Source organism: Fonsecaea nubica, assembly GCF_001646965.1.
Source record: "Fonsecaea nubica strain CBS 269.64 chromosome Unknown Scaff8, whole genome shotgun sequence".
Taxonomy (NCBI): domain Eukaryota; kingdom Fungi; phylum Ascomycota; class Eurotiomycetes; order Chaetothyriales; family Herpotrichiellaceae; genus Fonsecaea; species Fonsecaea nubica.
In genome coordinates, this window is record NW_019173681.1 from 330,193 (window position 1) to 346,951 (window position 16,759).

Below are 16,759 nucleotides of genomic sequence, written 5' to 3' on the forward strand. Positions count from 1 at the left end.
CTTGGCGCTCGTCATTTCAATGGTCCAGACTCTCCGTGGGAATTGGAGTCAAGTGTCTACCATCACTACTCCATCTGGAGAACTCCATTCTGCGCTCGTGCAAATGTCACGCTTCTGAGTATCCTATCCTCTGCATGGCGGCCGGAGATGGCTCGTCTGAGCCAGGCGACGATGACAAGCCTCAGAAAATCATCAGCCACCATCCGAAGCCAGCAAGGCCCGAGGCCACAGCAGACGACTCCGAGGAAGAGGAGGATGAAGAGGAGGAAGAGCCGCGACTTAAATATGCTACATTGACCAGGAACGTGAGCTCGATATACCGCAATGGAGATGCGACGAGTACATTTCATGTGGCTGGAGATAAAATGATCGTGGGGACTCACAATGGAAACATTCATGTCTTCGCTTTGCCGACATTCACCTCCCTGCGCGTCTACCATGCTCATACAGCCAGCATATCCGCGATCTCGATATCTCCCTACAACCCTCCACTTGCGGGTTTCCGCTACGAGCCTGGTTCAAAACTAGCAGCAGAAGCTTCCTCGAATGCGGACAAGTCGCCCTCAAGCTCCCCGGCACCGAAAGGAAAGCATGTGCAAAATCCTATAGCGGATATACCTCCAAATCGGATATATATCGCGACGTCGTCCATCGACGGTAATGTCTGCATCGCCTCATTAGTCGATCCTCGTGATGTTCAATTGCGCAACTTCGGAAGACCTGTCCAGACCGTTGCCCTTTCACCAGAATACAAATCGGACAGAACCTATTTATCTGGCGGGCAAGGGGGCATTCTGGTTTTGACTACTGGCGGACAAGCAGGGAAAAGCGCCAATGCAACTACGACAGGAGCGGCGGCAGTGGCCTCTGGCTGGCTTGGGTCAATTGGCCTTGGAACCAACACTGGGTCAGACAAAATTGTGCACGGTGGTGAAGGTATCATTAGCACCATCAAATGGTCACTTTCAGGAAAATATGTCCTCTGGGTAAATGAGCAGGGAATCAAGATCATGAGATCAAACTTGAAGCTCGAAAGTTCAGAATCCGGTCTCGAGTGGAAACGGATGAGCCATATTGACAGACCTAATCGTCCCGGCTGGGAGGATATGGCGGGTGTATGGAAAGCTCGTGCAGAGTGGATCGACCGCGACAATCTCGATACCGACGACGACTCCCCTGTTAGCACCCTCGTCCCTGCTCCTGCGAACGGTGCATCTCCCAAGCCAGATCCGAAAAATGCAAAGGTTGAAGAAGTTTTAGTAGGGTGGGGAGATTCAGTATGGATCATCAAGGTCTACCCAGGCTCTGTGGAAAGCGGAGGTAATAATAAAATTGGACGCGCTGAAGTCGCTACGATGTGAGTTCTACGTCTTCTCGGGAAGATGCGCCTACTGACCACCGAACAGTATACGATTTGATGACTGTACAATATCTGGAATTTCGTTATATACCCCAAGTCTGCTTTTGGTGCTTGCATTCATGGAAAAAAAGAAAGGCAATGGCTCAGCATCGCAAGACAGTGGAGGTAGCAGGAGAGGCCGACGAGCACGACATAATGCATTGGAACCAGAGTTGCGTTTGGTCAATATCGATACAAAGGAAGAAGTCGACACCGACACTCTCACTATGAGCAGATTTGAGACTCTTTCGGCTTCAGACTATCACCTGGGCGTTCTGCCTCCAGTTCGCATCCCAGCTGCACTTCTCCAAAAGGGGTATCTCAGCACCATTGGATCTGGTATGAGCACGGTTGGCACAAGTCTGGCTACAGGCGTTGAATCCGTTGGTCAAGGTATGTGGGATGCCACCATGTACGGGCCACGGCTTTTGGGCGCAAATCGAATTTTCAGTTCAGGCGAGAGTATTCGCAGTGGTGTCAGTGGCCCTGATCGAACAGGAAGCACCAGAGAACGCAACTATCTCACAGGCTGGATCCCGGGGTTTGGATCTAGTGAGACGAGTGCCAAAGAGGAGATCAATACCATGGCCACGGCACAAAGCATGAAGATCTTCATCTACAGCCCCTATGACTGCATTGTCGCGGTCCGACGCAATCTCAACGACCGTATGCAGTGGCTCGTGAGCCTCAAGAAATACCAACAAGCGTGGGAACTGGTTGATCAGCATCCCGAAGCAGCGGGCACCCTCTCTGAAGCTTCTGGAACTTCAACACCACCAAGTCCATCGAAAGCTAGTTCCGTCGCAAGATCAGGCACGGCGACTTCCCTCAGCCCAACGCAGGCTCGTCAGCACGCTACCTTGGCCGAATTCTTCTCGGATTCTGTTTCAGTCACGAGTTCAGCGCAAGCCAAATCGAAGAACAAATTCTCTGCGGCGGAAAAGGAGAAGCGACGAATAGGCGAGTTGTGGCTAAAGCAGCTCGTTGATGCCAACAGATGGTCTGAAGCTGGCGAGGTCGCTGCAAAAGTATTGAATACGACGAGTCGCTGGGAGCATTGGGTGTGGACGTTCGTCAAAAACGCGAAGTTTGACGAGATATCGCCTCACGTACCGACGTTGGAACTGACACCCCCTTTGCCATCCTCCATCTTTGAAATCATCCTTGGTCACTACGCGGAGGTTGACAGATCGCGGTTCAAGGAGCTTCTTGATGAGTGGCCTTCCGATCTTTTTGAGATCAGCAGCATCACAGCAGCGGTCGAAGATCAGTTGCGCTCTGGTACCGCATCCAGGGGGTCACAGGACTGGAGGCTCTTGCAGGAAAGCCTGGGGAAATTGTTCCTGGCAGATGGACACTATGACGAAGCTCTGAGATGCTACATCGCCCTGCAGGATGCTGACACGGCCATGTCGTTGATCAAGGAACACCATCTCGTTGACGCCATTGCCGACGACATTCCCAGTTTTGTCATGCTGCGAGTTTCACCCGATCAATTGAAGAGTGCAACTCGCGAGGAACTGGACGAACTTGCTGCGGACCCAGTCAAGGTCCTCGTCGACGAAGCTACAGCTGGAGTGGTTGAGCCCGACGAAGTTGTTGCGCAACTTGATAAGCCGACATTGAAGCCTTTCCTCTACTTCTACCTTCGCGCTTTGTGGCGCGGCGAGGGAACCCAGGAAGCTCCTGCGCTACCCCGGGTCGGCCATTCAGCCATGACTACGTCGCTTGCGGCCGACACAGGGAAGCAGCACGTTGAACAATTCGCGGATGTCGCTATCGAGTTGTTTGCAGAATTCGATCGAGATCTGCTCATGGAATTCTTGCAAGCGTCCACCGCTTACACTTTCGAAAACGCTGTCAAGATATGCGAAAGGAAGCATTACGTCGAGGAACTTGTCTACCTCTTGAGCAAGACGGGACAGACCAAAAAGGCGCTGTTTTTGATCATTGATGAATTGAAGGATGTCTCAAAGGCCATCGCTTTCGCCAAGGAGCAAGATGACCAGAGTCTCTGGGACGATTTTCTCGAATACAGCATGTCACGCCCGAGATTCATTTCAGGTCTCCTAGCAGAGGTCGGGACTGCCATTGACCCTATTACCTTGGTGAAGAGAATACCTTCTGGACTGGAAGTGGAAGGCCTAAAAGATGGGCTGAAGAAGATGATTCGAGAGTATGATTTACAAGACAGTATCAGCGCTGGCGTTGCGCGAGTACTCAGCAGCGAGGTTGCCGTGGGCATGGAGACGCTGAGAAGAGGTCGGAGGAAAGGTATCAGGTTCGACATTGTCGCTCCAAGTGTGAAACACCAACGGCCATCTGCCCAGGACGTTGCTGGCTCCAAGGATCAGCTGGCAGAGGAAACAAAACCAGAGGCCGAACCAGAACCGGAGGTGAAACCAGGACACTGTTCGTCGTGTCATAAAGCGTTTCATGAAAATGAAACCGAAACCCTGGTCGGGTTCGCTTGTGGGCATGTCTATCACGTCTCACATCTGCTACATGGTCCCGAGGCAGAAGGAGATGAGGTGCTACTACCTCAGAATGGTATTCGTCCGGATGATGGCGAGGCTGAAGAAACCAGGTTTTCCAGATCAGTGGGACCAAAGGTCACAAATGCGCGTTTACTGAAAGATAAAATACAGAATGTTGGGGGATGTACTATATGCAAGGCGTCGAGGGAAAGAATGGAGGCTGTGGGTGGCTGACAGGGCTCCGACTCATTGTTGCTGACCTTTCACTTGCCTGTTCCACTCTGCGGCTGCTTCACGACAGCCTTGCGAACGTCTGAGCCAAAACAATAAGCCTGCGTCGGAATTCTCGAGGATACTACACGGCAAGCAACGTGCGGAGAGGCAGAACTGCGACAACAAGGCACAGTCTCTTACCCATCGACTCGAGATTCTGCCCGAACAGCTTTTGACCTCCTTTTGTTCACCAGATTGTTGACGATATTGTACCATTTAGAGGCCGATACCAACCGAATCTTGCGGGCCCAGACATGGCAAGATCATCCTGAAGCCATCCTCGTATCCCACCACGTGGCCTAAGCGCTTACGCTCACCCCCGCTTACCCTTGTCTCATATTTCCCTTGACCAGGGCAGACAGGAGATCGTCCTCTATGGTCAATTGCGGCCGGATGGCGAGGCATACGGCCGAGGTGACGCTCCGTTTCGCGATGCCTTTACCTTCTGCGGCATCTCGTTTGCTTGTTGTGGAAAGTGGATCATTCGGCTTCGACTTCTAGTTGTCCTTGTCTGTTTCTGGACGGTCTTCCTATCTTCTCCGTGCTTACTCTACCTGGGACGTGTTCAAGGTACTTAAAGGGCAAGGCCCCCATGACATCGGCGACCTTCTGAAGCCCGAACCTTCTTTGATTCGAGATGAGTGGAGGTGGTGTGCTCTGGCTGAAGCCCGAAGACTGGAAAGCAGCAAGTTTCTTGCCCTTTCTCTGGCAATGTGGGGTGTTGCTCTCGTGGTCAAGGATGGAACGATGCAAGACTGTGTTCTGTGGCGGAAATTGAGGGATCTGTCGCTGTCACGTCGTCGAACCGAACAGACCTGGAGCCGGGGAGCGGACGGGATACAGCAGGGTGAGCGCCTAGCTGGAAGAGAGGGGAGAGTTGAGTGGATGCAGTCGAGGGCGGCTCTCAAATGCTACTGAAGCGATAACGAAAGGAGTTTTGGGCTGTGCATCCTGACCTGGCCTGCACCAACCTGGTATGACTGGATGCAACCGTTTCCACATCGAGCAACTTTCCTGGCACTTTGATCGAATACGAGAGGACTCGTCTTTGCTGATGCCCGGTACCTGGATGTGCGAGCTGGCGGAAGATGAAGCCCTCATGACTGTCTTTGATTCAGGCTGGTCAAATTGTGAATCTAGCTAAATAGGTGAATCGAGACCATTCCGAACAGTCTCTCCGCCCTGCGACGATTGATACGAAGCGAGGCATGTGATTTGGTGAATTCGAATATGTCTTTTGTTCTCGCAGCGAAAGCTTACGGAGCTGCTCCCTCTCATATTCGCCTTCGAGGACAACGACAACACCCTCGGATCATGTCCCTATTTGACCCTCTCTGCCGTGTCGCCTGGCTAGATAGATGACAATCTGAGTGTCTGGATTTTGTCTACCTCTGCCTTTGCACTCCACCTGCGCCCTTTTCCTTCCTCCCTCCTGCCTGGATCTCGCTTGGTGACAAGACAAGACAAGACATGACAGGACAGGACAAGAGAGGCGAAACAAACCGCAAGAGGAGGCTCATCTGGCTGTCTCGCTGTGTGGCCGGGTTATTTTCTTTTCGTTTGTTGATTGACTCTCTCGGACAGACACACACCTATCGCCTCCGCTTGCTTACCTTGCCTCCAATCCCCATCCGGTTCCGCGTCTCAACGCGTCTCTCCCTCGTCAGCCTCCAGTGACATTCTCGCAGATTGTCAAGGCGAGGGAATCAAGGGGTTCCTGACTCAGCCCAAAACGGGAGGGTTATTCACATCCTGCAGAGACCAAGAATAGACAGGACGGCCAGCCAGGGGATATATGAATATCTATATTCAAATGAGATTGATATAAAGAGGCCCTGGGGTTCTCGGCTTGAGGCCGGGGAGTCTTCGACAGGGGTTGGTCAGTTGACATGCGTATATGCACGCATGCTGGAACCGAATCGAAGAAAAGAGGGAAGGTCAAGGCACAGATCAAATACCACGTTTCACTTCAGCCAGCCATGGCGAACAGAAGATCACGGAAGGACAGAGGAGGTGGTCGGGTGGTCGGATTCCTGTTAGATAGGGTGGGGGTAGGCAGGGCAAGTCAAGAACAGTGATATTGTTACAAACGACCAATGGCCTATCCTATTGGACATTGATATGTCAAAAGAGAAGGAGGCCGATGCTCGGTATCCGGCAAACCAGAACCAAAGGCCCTCCCTACCCATTGCCATGATCTCGTGCACGTCAAAATGCTGCCTTCCGCGCTCTCCATTGATCTGTGAACGCGTCCGCTAGCTCACAGATTCGACGCCAAATGCACCCGGGCCACCTAGTCCGTTCAAGCCGTGAGTGGGAGGTGCTTTGGAATCCTGATGCCAGACTCGAAAAGGGTGTGTGTATATCCCATCCAGCCTTCTTCGCCAGTCCCCTAGCGCTCAGCCTTGTGTTCCACCACCCGAACCAGTCGCTCTCCTCTCCGCCATAAACGCCCGCACGCCCTCGAGCCGCGTCACAAAGAACAGCCGCTTCGCGTCGTCCTTCCACACCAGCACACCAGTCTCGTCCGCGTACCGACAATTGGCTTCGTATTCTGCCCGCGTGGAGAAATCCCGGAAGAGGAACCCAGGGGTGGTTGTCATGCGGTCTCTTTCCAGCTGCCACAGGTGGATCTGATCTAATATCGTCGCAGGCAGGATCGGCACCGTTCTCTGTACCTGCGACTCGGTGGTGGTGGCCCTCGCCAGCAGGGCTGCTTGCTCTGCCTGCGCGTGCCTTCGCATTTGGGGGTGCGCATGGGTCGTAAGATACGAAATGATCTGATCAGCTGTGATGCCGGCCTGGACGGCTCGTTGGACCGAAGCCTTGCTCATTTTCCCTGTCACGAGATTGGGGTGGCGGGAACGCAGGTTGACGAATAGTGAGAGAAGGGCGATCTGCAAGGGAGACGAGGTGTAGGCATAGACGCGGTAGTTGGTCTCGACAATGATAAAGCCCTTTTGTGTGACGGTACCGGAAGGTGTGGTGGTGCCTGATGAGGAGGAGTATTTCTGTGAGAGAGACGTACCGATGGTCAGGTTGGTTGTCGACAGAGCCGAGGCCGAGTCGGACGTTAGGGTGGTTGCTAGACGCGTGGGGTAGAAGTAGTTGGCAGGGTTAATGCCGTCGTCTGACAGAGGTTGGTAGACGAGTCCAAGAGAAACCAGGTCCGACAGGCAGCGCCGTTGGGTTTCATCCAGAGTAGAGGTCGAGTATGCCAGCCCTAACTCTAGGGACGAGACAAGAAAAAGAAACGACAGGACATCGACTTTGTCCATGTCAAAGACCTCGGCGTTATCCACGTAGAGAAAAAGCAATGCCCATACCTGGGTATTGATATCTTGCAGGACAAACGCAAAGCCTTCCTTCGTGATCCTGGCTCTTTGGCCATGGCTGTACGCCCCGCTGACCTCGATGAGATGACCAGCCTTCAGAAGCTCAATGACTCCTGGCGCCGGTTCAATCGCTGGCTGCTCATTTGCCGTCTCGAGAGGTATGGAAGAAGATCCAACCATGTAACCCAATATACCTTCCCATCGCTGGCGAGAATACTCGTCTAGTTGCGATATCGTGACTTTGCGACCCTCTGGAACTCGCGCGACCTGTCCGAAAGACCGGGTATCTCCTGCTCCCGTCAAAGCGCGACGAAGAGATTTAGCAAAGTCCGGAGTCAACGCATATGCCTTTGTCGAGTTGAGAGTGACATCTCGAAATATGTGGTAACGGTGAAGTAAATCCAAAGCGTGCTCGCGTTCACCCCGGCTGGTGTCCTTGACAAACTGTTCCAGTTGTTTGACTGGCAGAGGCCGGGGCATGTACAACAGCATCAAGACAAAGGATTTCGCCAGTGCAGACAGTCGCTTTCGAAATATCGCCAGAGCAGAGGCTGGACTCCTGTAGAGACGGTAGAATTGGGTCCCTGGGAGTGTCTCGAGGTACTCCCATGATTGAAGTGTTGCGTCCGCCATGATCACTCGGCCAAATCAATAGAAAGTCGGAGTCGCACACGCTTAGCTCCCCGTTACCATCTTCACCTATCCGTCATCTGGTTCCGCTGATGCACATACTCCGAGGCGACAGTGATGGGAAGTCCAAGGGGAATAGATGGTGATAGAGCCTCATTCAAGGCAAACAAGGCTCAAATTGAGTCAAAAATGCCAAGAGGATCATGTCTTCTTTTGTACAAATATCTCGCCGCTTTTGAAAATGTCCTGACGAGGCTGTGACGGAGCGATTACAACACATTTTGGCATGACGCAACCTCTAAGTAGAGATAATATCAAGGCTCTTGGGTATCATGTTGCTAGTTCAGCACTATTAAAAGGTTGAGACGCCTAATGACTGCACCATGGGCCTTTCTGAAGTTAAGACCAACCCGGACTGCTTACTACAGAAGATATGCCTCCCCATCCTTCCATTTGTGCAGCATTGAATTCCATCCTTGGCTTCTCCAAAGCTGCGAGAATAGTCGGATCATCCGAATGGTACCGTGCAAGATACAGGCAAATTGCCTGCCCTTGAAGGATAGAGCGGGACGAAATCCACCAAGAACCTCTGCACACCTTCATGTACCAATACACAAGTATAAGCAACGCCCAAGGATCTTTTCGCACAAGGAGGGACTTGTACAGTGGATCTATCTTGTTGACAAATCCAAGGTACCGCAGCCAGGTGGAGTCATCGCATTCGAGGTCCAATAAGGGTAGGAGCCGTTTTGCAGTCCAGTAGTATGGATTGACCCGAGCTGATGGCGACTCAGCATCTTCAGCACAGAGATGGTCAAATATCGAGGGGCTGTGGTCGGGGATTTGATTATCAGGTAGCTTGTCGTGATCGAATGCAATGCCAACCTGTCGCCAAAGGCTGTCGACTTTTAAAGGGCTTGCCAATCGCCAGATGGTTTGTTTTCCGTCGCTTAAGTTGAGCCAAGCCATGTCAGTATCCTGCAACGGCCAGACGTCTTCGACAGACGACGCCTCGAGGTTGAAAAAGCTCACAACCCCAAGGAGGGATGAGGCGAGTAGCAACGCATCCCCTTCGTCACGTCTGATGGGGCGGGAGAGAATGCTCTGGAAGGAAACCAAGGCTTTGTTCAAGTGGTAGGCTTCGGTTGTGCTGGGTCTCGATGTGGCCACTCCACACAAGTAACGATCGTGGGATTCAGTCACTGCCTGGGCCAAATGCATGAGCAAGGGGTTCGCACAGGCAAGTGGGATGATTTCCCTCTGGAAAACCCGGGCAGCTCTCTTTGTGCCAATGCTGAGAACTGTCCTAGTTTGGAATCTGTCAAGTCGTGCCAGATCAGATTTGTCGAATCGCGTAGCTCCACTCTGCGACTCCAGTTCAGAAGTGCTTTTGTCCAAGGAGATAGTGATCATGTCTAAGATAGGTTTAGTCGTTCCCAAAGGCGACCTTTCCACCCTCGATTGCAGATAGCCAAATTCAGAAGCGGGGGTTCGAGGCTGGAGATCAGGTATACCAGGATCGTAATTGCACAACACGCCGTATTCCAGGCACTTTCCACACATTGGTCGAACCTCGTTGCATTTGACTCTGCGGATTTTACAATTGCGACAGCCTAGCCGAGACTTCTTGTGAGCCCTTCGCTTGCGCACAGTGGCATTGTCAACGGGAGTAGTTGGCACGCGGCCTTGGCTGTATTTGGTCGTCCTGGCCATTGGAGGTTTAATAGTGTTGTGAATATGATGCTAACAAATTCTTGTGAGCCCGGTTCAACTTTTGTTGATCCCACCAGGGAGATTGGTGTGCTAATTGTTTGTCGCGTGCTCCCTGAGCAGTTCGACAAGAGGCTGCCGGTAGCATGGTAACGAGAAGGAAAGACAGCGTCATGGACTCGGCCGGACTTTAGCAAGAAACGCAAGAGTCTCCTAACAAAGGGCGCCGGATATTAGCCTGCAAACCCCATTTTTGGTCTTGGACGAAACAAGCAATGGTTGACGGAGGAAAGGGTCCGAACTCGGCTCTTGACTGGTGGTCATCTTGCGCCAACTGGTGGGTTGCAGAATCTGCGCTAACCTCGACTCGTATTCACCGTTCCGTATCGGTGGCCCAGAGAGGTTAAAACTTCAGAGGTGGTGTGTCTCCATCTTGGAACAAGGGTGAAAATGGCATCAACAGTGACCAGAGAAACCGCCAAAGCGAAATCGGAGGGAGAGGAAGTGTACGGGGGATGATTTCGAGGTGTGCGCCACTTCATCTGGGAGCAGTTGATACGGTGGATCATTTCTGCGTCTCGCTGCGGTGAATCAAGCAGCCCATAAAATGTAATTTCCTTCACCATCTCATTTTGACTTCATTGCATCTCGGCTCTAACAACAAGTTGGTTGATATCTTTACGCTATTGGAATTTGGCCACTATCAACCTTCAATCCGATCTCACTCCGTGGCTCGAGTGCTCCGGGTGCTCCATCGGGTCCAGCATTGAATTGGCAGTACGAGTGGCGGTCTCAGAAGCTTGGTAACCATACAATGTCGGCACTAAAGTTCGTCCGCTCGGTGAGTTTCCAGCAATCTATGAACTTAGGGCGACACAGAGCTAAAGCCTTACAGGTATGGGAATCCTTTAGAGCAACGTCGGGGGTTGAGCCACGGTAATTCTCTTCATTCCTGATCCAAAGTACTCTCGTTAAGCTAGCAGAACAACAGGTTGATCGACGGTGTAAGTATCACCAACTGGCAAAGTCGGACCAAGTCACCATACCGCGTCTTGATGAGCTTACCGCAAGTGGAACTTGGTCTCTGACTCAATTGTGTCGTTCAGATGCGGATAACAGCTGCGGAACCTGGGAAAGTCAACTTCGAACTACCCATCGAGAAGCAGCACACGAACCGCCTAGGGATACTACATGGCGCCACACTGGCCACCATGGTCGATACTAGTGGCTCACTTGCTCTGGCATCTCGTGGTCTGTACTCGACAGGAGTTTCAACAGATCTCAGCGTGACCTACCTCAATGCAGGCGGTAAGATCGGTGATTTGGTGAAAGGCGAGGTCATCTGCGACAAGTGTGAGATATGTGCTCTTTCTCCTCCATAGTCGAAGTTTGTGCTGATCTCATCTAGTCGGCAAAACCCTCGCATACACTTCCGTCAAGTTCATGAACAAGAATAACGAGATCGTGGCTCGAGGAAGCCACACCAAATTTGTCGCCCTCGCCTGGAAGGACGAGAGAAATATTACAGAGGATCTGAAACCCGAAGTCAGCGAATCCAAAGCCAGTGAAGTCACACGGACGAGTTTCAAGTGATTTGACTATCTCTTCCTGTCTATAGAATTTTCAGAGGGCCATGTACATACATGTATGAAACATGTTCAGAGCCAATAGATGGTGTACCAGCACATGCTGCAGTCTTTCTCTTTACCCTGCAATGGGAGACGGCATGAATGACGCAGAAGGCCTCTGAGACATACGCACACGGTCTATGGACTGAGTGCGCCACGATTTAAAATACACGAACTCGGCCCTCACGAACAGGACAAGGTAATTCTCGATGGTACCATGTAATAGTGCCTCGGTAGTGTCCATTGCCCCTTTTTCCCAGCCTTGCTCGACCTCGAGAAGCACTCGAAAGTGGCCGATTTTAATCTTCACGTACAATTGAAGAGTCAAGGATAGTGGCAAACCGGACAAATTGGGACAAGTAACATGGTAAATAGATCATCCTGCGGTGCGACCGACACTGATGGAGGATGAGGTGGCGGGAAGAAATGAGAGAGGAATGAAGAACGTGTTGATTGGGCAGGCTGGCCAAGGACGCTTGTCGCCTGGTAAAGCGGCGAGAGGTGCTTGGGGTGCATGTTTGCTAGACGCGGAACAAATGTGATGCGACAACTTTTCTCGAAAATCAAATTGACGTTCCAAACACCCATCAAATGCTCTCTCGTACTCTACATACACATACGCGACAAGTTTCTCCGGGCCACCACCATAGATATCATTTCTCCAAGTAGATCTCTGATCTCCTGGAAGGAATGATGCGGGCTGCATAAAGTCGCCATGCCCCGCGCACCCAAGTCCACACGAAGCACCCCCGGCCTTCCCTCCACTACTTTCGTCCTCGACAATGGTGGTTACAGCCTCAAAGCAGGTTTCGCGCCCTTGGGACCTGTTTCGGACGCAGATGCCCTGTCAAAATGCCATATCATTCCAAACTGCATCGTCCGCAGCCGTGACCGGAAAGTCTACGTCGGTTCGCAATCCGAAGAAATCACACAATGGAGCGAGGCGTTGTTTCGCCGGCCCGTCGAGAACGGTCAGGTTGTGAGCTGGGAGGCGCAGAAAGAGATATGGGACCAGTCCTTCTTCGATGAACGGATTGCTAAGAAGGATCTGCTGGTGAAGAGTCCGGAGGACACCACCCTCATCTTCACCGAGCCGCCTAATACTATGCCTCCTTTCCAGAAGAACGCAGACGAGATCATCATGGAAGAGTGGGGGTTTGGGGGATATTCCAGGGTCATTGGTAGGTATGGCTAGGCCAGAGACACCTCGCATTAGGGAAATCTTTGCTGATGTGCAAAGCAGGCCCGTCACTTAATGCCTACAATGATCTTCATCCACTATTTGAAGGAGCATCGTACACGAAGCCAGACAATGACCCTTGGGCAGACCTGCCGATGGAATGCGTCCTTGTGATCGACAGCGGGTACAGCCATACCACCATCACACCGCTCTTCAAGGGCCGCCCCTTGCACCGAGCAGTCCGTCGATTGGATTTCGGAGGCAAGCACCTGACGAATCTGTTAAAAGAAGTTATCTCTGTACGACATTTTGATTTGCATCAAGACACCAAAATCGTCAATGACATCAAGGAAGATGTCTGTTTTGTCAGTGGAGATTTCCGAACCGACCTGGAGAAGACGTGGAAGGGAAACAAAACGAGGCTGAAATCAACGCCCTCGAAACTGGATGATTCGGACGTGGCTATGGATGTCGACCACAAAGTTCCCGCGGAAAATCAGGAGATTCGAGTCGACTATATCCTCCCTGATGGCATTCATCTTCTTCGAGGGTTCAGCCGTCCACATGATCCCACCCCCGCCGCCGCACGTAAGCGCAAACAAGCCGCCCTCTCCTCCGGGCCAGACGCTGAAATCTCAATGACCTTGGGGAATGAACGCTTCTCTATCCCAGAAATCATCTTCTCGCCTGGCGACATAGGCTCGAAACAGCCTGGGTTAGCAGATATTGTGATGCAGTCGCTCAGTGTCCTCCCCCCACTCTTGCAGGTCACCATGCTCAGCAACGTCCTCCTCGTCGGCGGAAATGCGCATATTACTGGCTTTGCAGAAAGACTTGAAGCCGAGCTACGCATGAGGGTGAAGACTGAATGGCAGGTTCGAGTTCGTAAAATGGCGGATCCCATCACGTCAACTTGGCTGGGAGGCGCAAGGTTGGCGTGTGGATTTCCTGGGATTGTCAGGGAGTACGGTGTTACGCGCGAAGAGTATCTGGAACATGGGAGTGCCTGGGTCGCGAGACGTTTTGTGAGCGGCGGCAGTGGAAAAGGGCCTTGAAGAACTGTGAACCAATACTGGCAACTTTGTCTTGTTCCCCAAATGGACAATTAGCAGCACAGCGCCTTATTCGAATTGTCCACGCACCGATCCGCAGATGATTGAGGACGATCCCACGCTTGGTGCAAGATTCGGCACGTCTAAAGGTTCACTTTCCCCTCACCCCAGGCACAACCGATCTGAACGACATACGAGCAGATCCTCTACAGAGAGCTTACCAGGGCGTTTGGACCTGCTTCATGAAAGTCAGCCACCTTGCCAAAAATGGACCTTTCCACAACGCACAAGGGACTGCCTCAAAGCGGGGATGATATGACTCAACCAAAAACATTCGTGTCGCTAGAGACTTGGATTGCTAGTTCGATCCAATGCCGAGTTCCAAGCATATAATGCCACCCCGACACAAGCGCCTAATGCGAAAAGTGTACGCCATGTGAAATTGGGCTGAGCACGGGGAGCGCTGACGCGGCAAGGATGATGACAGATCTCTCCATTCTCCCCTTGGCCTCTACATTCGGGGACCGTCGTCGTTCCCATGAACGCAGCTGCAACCCTCTCTGTATCCTTGGAATCGTCCCAAGCCTTGGTCGACTCTCCCTCGCTCGACTCCAAGGGCTCTCGACCCACAGACTCGGCCTCATCCACTTCCCAGAACCGGCCATGGTCTACGCTCTCTTCATCACCGTCGCAAAGCAAACTCGCGCGCCGGCTTACGTCCCAGTCGTCGTCATCTTCGGCTTCTCCACTGCCCCCATAATCATCATAGTCGGTCTCGTCCTCGCGGCCATCGTAATGCTCTGACTCTGAGTCCTCGTCCCCTGCTACACGGTATGCGTCGGTCGGATATGCACCCTCGGGGTACTCGCCTGCGGGATAGCGAGGGTCGTCGGAGTACTCGACTCTGAGACTGTGGTCCGGATACGCGCTGTTGAAGTAGTGGTACGCGCGGGGGCATCTGTTTAAGTGGGTGAGTTTATCCTTGACGACAGCGCTGCCAGCGCAATGGGTTCTGCCATCGCGCGTTGTCCGGGAGGATTCCATCGTGAGACGGGACCGGGGATGAGCGAGGGAGGTGTGGAACGGCAACATCGCGCCGTCTGCGGCCGCGTCCGCGTCGGCGTTCGCGCGATCTTGAGGCTTGGGTCCAGCGAGATCTACTTCCGTGGTCTAAGTCTGCATCGAGAGGGTCGAGGTGGGTTTGTGCCCGGATTTCTCGGTCATTACTGCCGTTTCCTCGAGGGGAAGGTTGTGTTGATGGATGTGGAAGAGGTCCAAGGCAAAAGTGCAATTACGAGAACCATAGAGAAGGGCGAGGAGAATGACAAGATGCAAACGGATAGGGATACATGGTGACGGGTCACCTTATTCCTTGTGACATGCCTGCCAAATTGACCCCGTTCATCCAGCTTCTTGACTAAACTTGTTGTCACCTTGTTCTTTTGTTCTACACCATGTCACCATTCCTTCTGCGTCATTGTATCCCTTTGTGATATCCGCTTGGGCAAGATTCGACGATGTACCTAGCCACACAAGTCACATGAACGATCCCTCCGCTCGAGCCAGAGACGCGCTCGTGGGCTGCAGACCGCGAGTAGCATGGAGGCCTAAGGAGATGGTCAAACGTATAACCAGGAGGATAGTCCCGGCTGTCACGGACCCAGGGCTTGCTGGATTCGTTTGTTTGTGGACCGGTCGTGAATGGTTCTGTGATTGGGGATTCTGTTGCCATTCAGGGGGACGCCACCGTGGTAGTAGGCACATATATCTTGAGGACTATAGAAGGGTTAGCACATCATTGACAAACCTTGTACTATTTGTTCGAGATGACGAGCAGGTCACTGGCAGCAGCTTGCGGGGTGATCGTCCAAACGACATCGAGACCGCAGCTGCGAACGTATTCTGGTACGCAGCATCAATAGGGTCCTGAGCAACATGGCGCAGATTTATCATCATGTGGAGCCACGAGGCCACTCTGATTCTCTTGCACTCGACTCCAACAGGCTGTGACGGCGGTTATATGGCGTGGACAAGATCAATGGGACTTGCAAACGAGGACAGGATCAGGATGTCACGGTGTGTCTGGCGAGTCGTGACTGAAGTGCATTCTTTAGCACATCGAGTCAATTCCATGAGAATTAGCGAAGCAGTCCCCAATCAAGGAAAATCCCTCGTGTTCAAGCCTGAATGACGGGATGAACCTTCTGTAGAAGCTCCGTTCGTGGCAGAAGAGCTCCACATGATCAGGCACGTACTCGTAGACAGAGTGGTGCCTGGGACGATGAAACGATGAACGTGGGAGAGGAGGAAGATCGGCTATCTGCGAGTTTGACGAGTCTTGTATTATCTCCTCGTCGTCCACCCCTTCCAGTTGCCTGACTCGGAAACTCGAACTTCTCTCTCGAGTCTAGACTTGTGCGTCATGCGTGACTTTTGTGACTCAGAGAGAAAAAATGGCGTCGAGGCAAAAAGTGCGAATACGTGCCTCAATTTGTCGTTGGGTCTGTTTCCCCGTGATTGGCGGCGGCGTACTCGCTATTACCTCGTACTCGGTCCATTGCTTGTTTATTGGACCTTTTTTCTGTTTTCATTCTCCCCACAACTGATGCCGCCAGAATCACACGAACAGGCAGCTCGCCATCCCCTCCTCCCTGTATCCCTCGACCTCAAGTCTTCCTCTTCCTCTTCGGTCGCTATATAGGGCAGGTGGGTTCTTATAAGAGGTGACGATCAAGAGGAGGCCGCAGGACCGCACGGCAGGAATCATCGAGGAATCATCGCCGTGAGAGAGCCGTAAGGCTGACGAAGAAACCCTCATGAGTCAGATCAGCCATGATTCCTCGACTGCATCCACTGCATCCACTTGACAATACCCACTTCATATGGATTCGTCGAATCATTACCTGATGCGGTAGCTCCTACGCGAATTCTATTGTATTCAGGACCTATCACCCGAATGCACCATACACTTCCTCTGTGGGCGGTATGGTGCTGCCCGCGCGTGGTCCCATCTGGTAAAGTTTAGGCCACCATTGAATGACAGACAAGCTTCATGCCAAACCTCTGCCGGCGCCT

General features: G+C 52.4%; 5 protein-coding genes across 5 annotated transcripts; 3 read left to right on the forward strand and 2 right to left on the reverse strand.

The window, feature by feature from the left end:
* Positions 1 to 134: 134 nt before the first annotated feature.
* AYO20_01971 (hypothetical protein) lies at positions 135 to 4,110 on the forward strand (the record flags this gene model as incomplete). Its single annotated transcript, XM_022640277.1, has 2 exons — positions 135 to 1,357; positions 1,407 to 4,110. The coding sequence occupies 2 exons, from the start codon at positions 135 to 137 to the stop codon at positions 4,108 to 4,110; spliced, it is 3,927 nt and encodes a 1,308-aa protein (XP_022503777.1).
* A 2,438-nt stretch (positions 4,111 to 6,548) lies between these two features.
* Positions 6,549 to 8,117, reverse strand: AYO20_01972 (hypothetical protein; the record flags this gene model as incomplete). The annotated part of the gene is made up of 1 exon (XM_022640278.1): positions 6,549 to 8,117. The coding sequence occupies one exon, from the start codon at positions 8,115 to 8,117 to the stop codon at positions 6,549 to 6,551; it is 1,569 nt and encodes a 522-aa protein (XP_022503778.1).
* A 2,918-nt stretch (positions 8,118 to 11,035) lies between these two features.
* Positions 11,036 to 11,417, forward strand: AYO20_01973 (hypothetical protein; the record flags this gene model as incomplete). The annotated part of the gene is made up of 2 exons (XM_022640279.1): positions 11,036 to 11,177; positions 11,233 to 11,417. The coding sequence occupies 2 exons, from the start codon at positions 11,036 to 11,038 to the stop codon at positions 11,415 to 11,417; spliced, it is 327 nt and encodes a 108-aa protein (XP_022503779.1).
* A 750-nt stretch (positions 11,418 to 12,167) lies between these two features.
* On the forward strand, positions 12,168 to 13,687 carry AYO20_01974 (hypothetical protein; the record flags this gene model as incomplete). Its single annotated transcript, XM_022640280.1, has 2 exons — positions 12,168 to 12,633; positions 12,696 to 13,687. 2 exons carry the CDS (start codon positions 12,168 to 12,170, stop codon positions 13,685 to 13,687), a joined length of 1,458 nt encoding a protein of 485 aa, XP_022503780.1.
* Positions 13,688 to 14,026: 339 nt separating this feature from the next.
* Positions 14,027 to 14,728, reverse strand: AYO20_01975 (hypothetical protein; the record flags this gene model as incomplete). The annotated part of the gene is made up of 1 exon (XM_022640281.1): positions 14,027 to 14,728. One exon carries the CDS (start codon positions 14,726 to 14,728, stop codon positions 14,027 to 14,029), a length of 702 nt encoding a protein of 233 aa, XP_022503781.1.
* Positions 14,729 to 16,759: the final 2,031 nt, after the last annotated feature.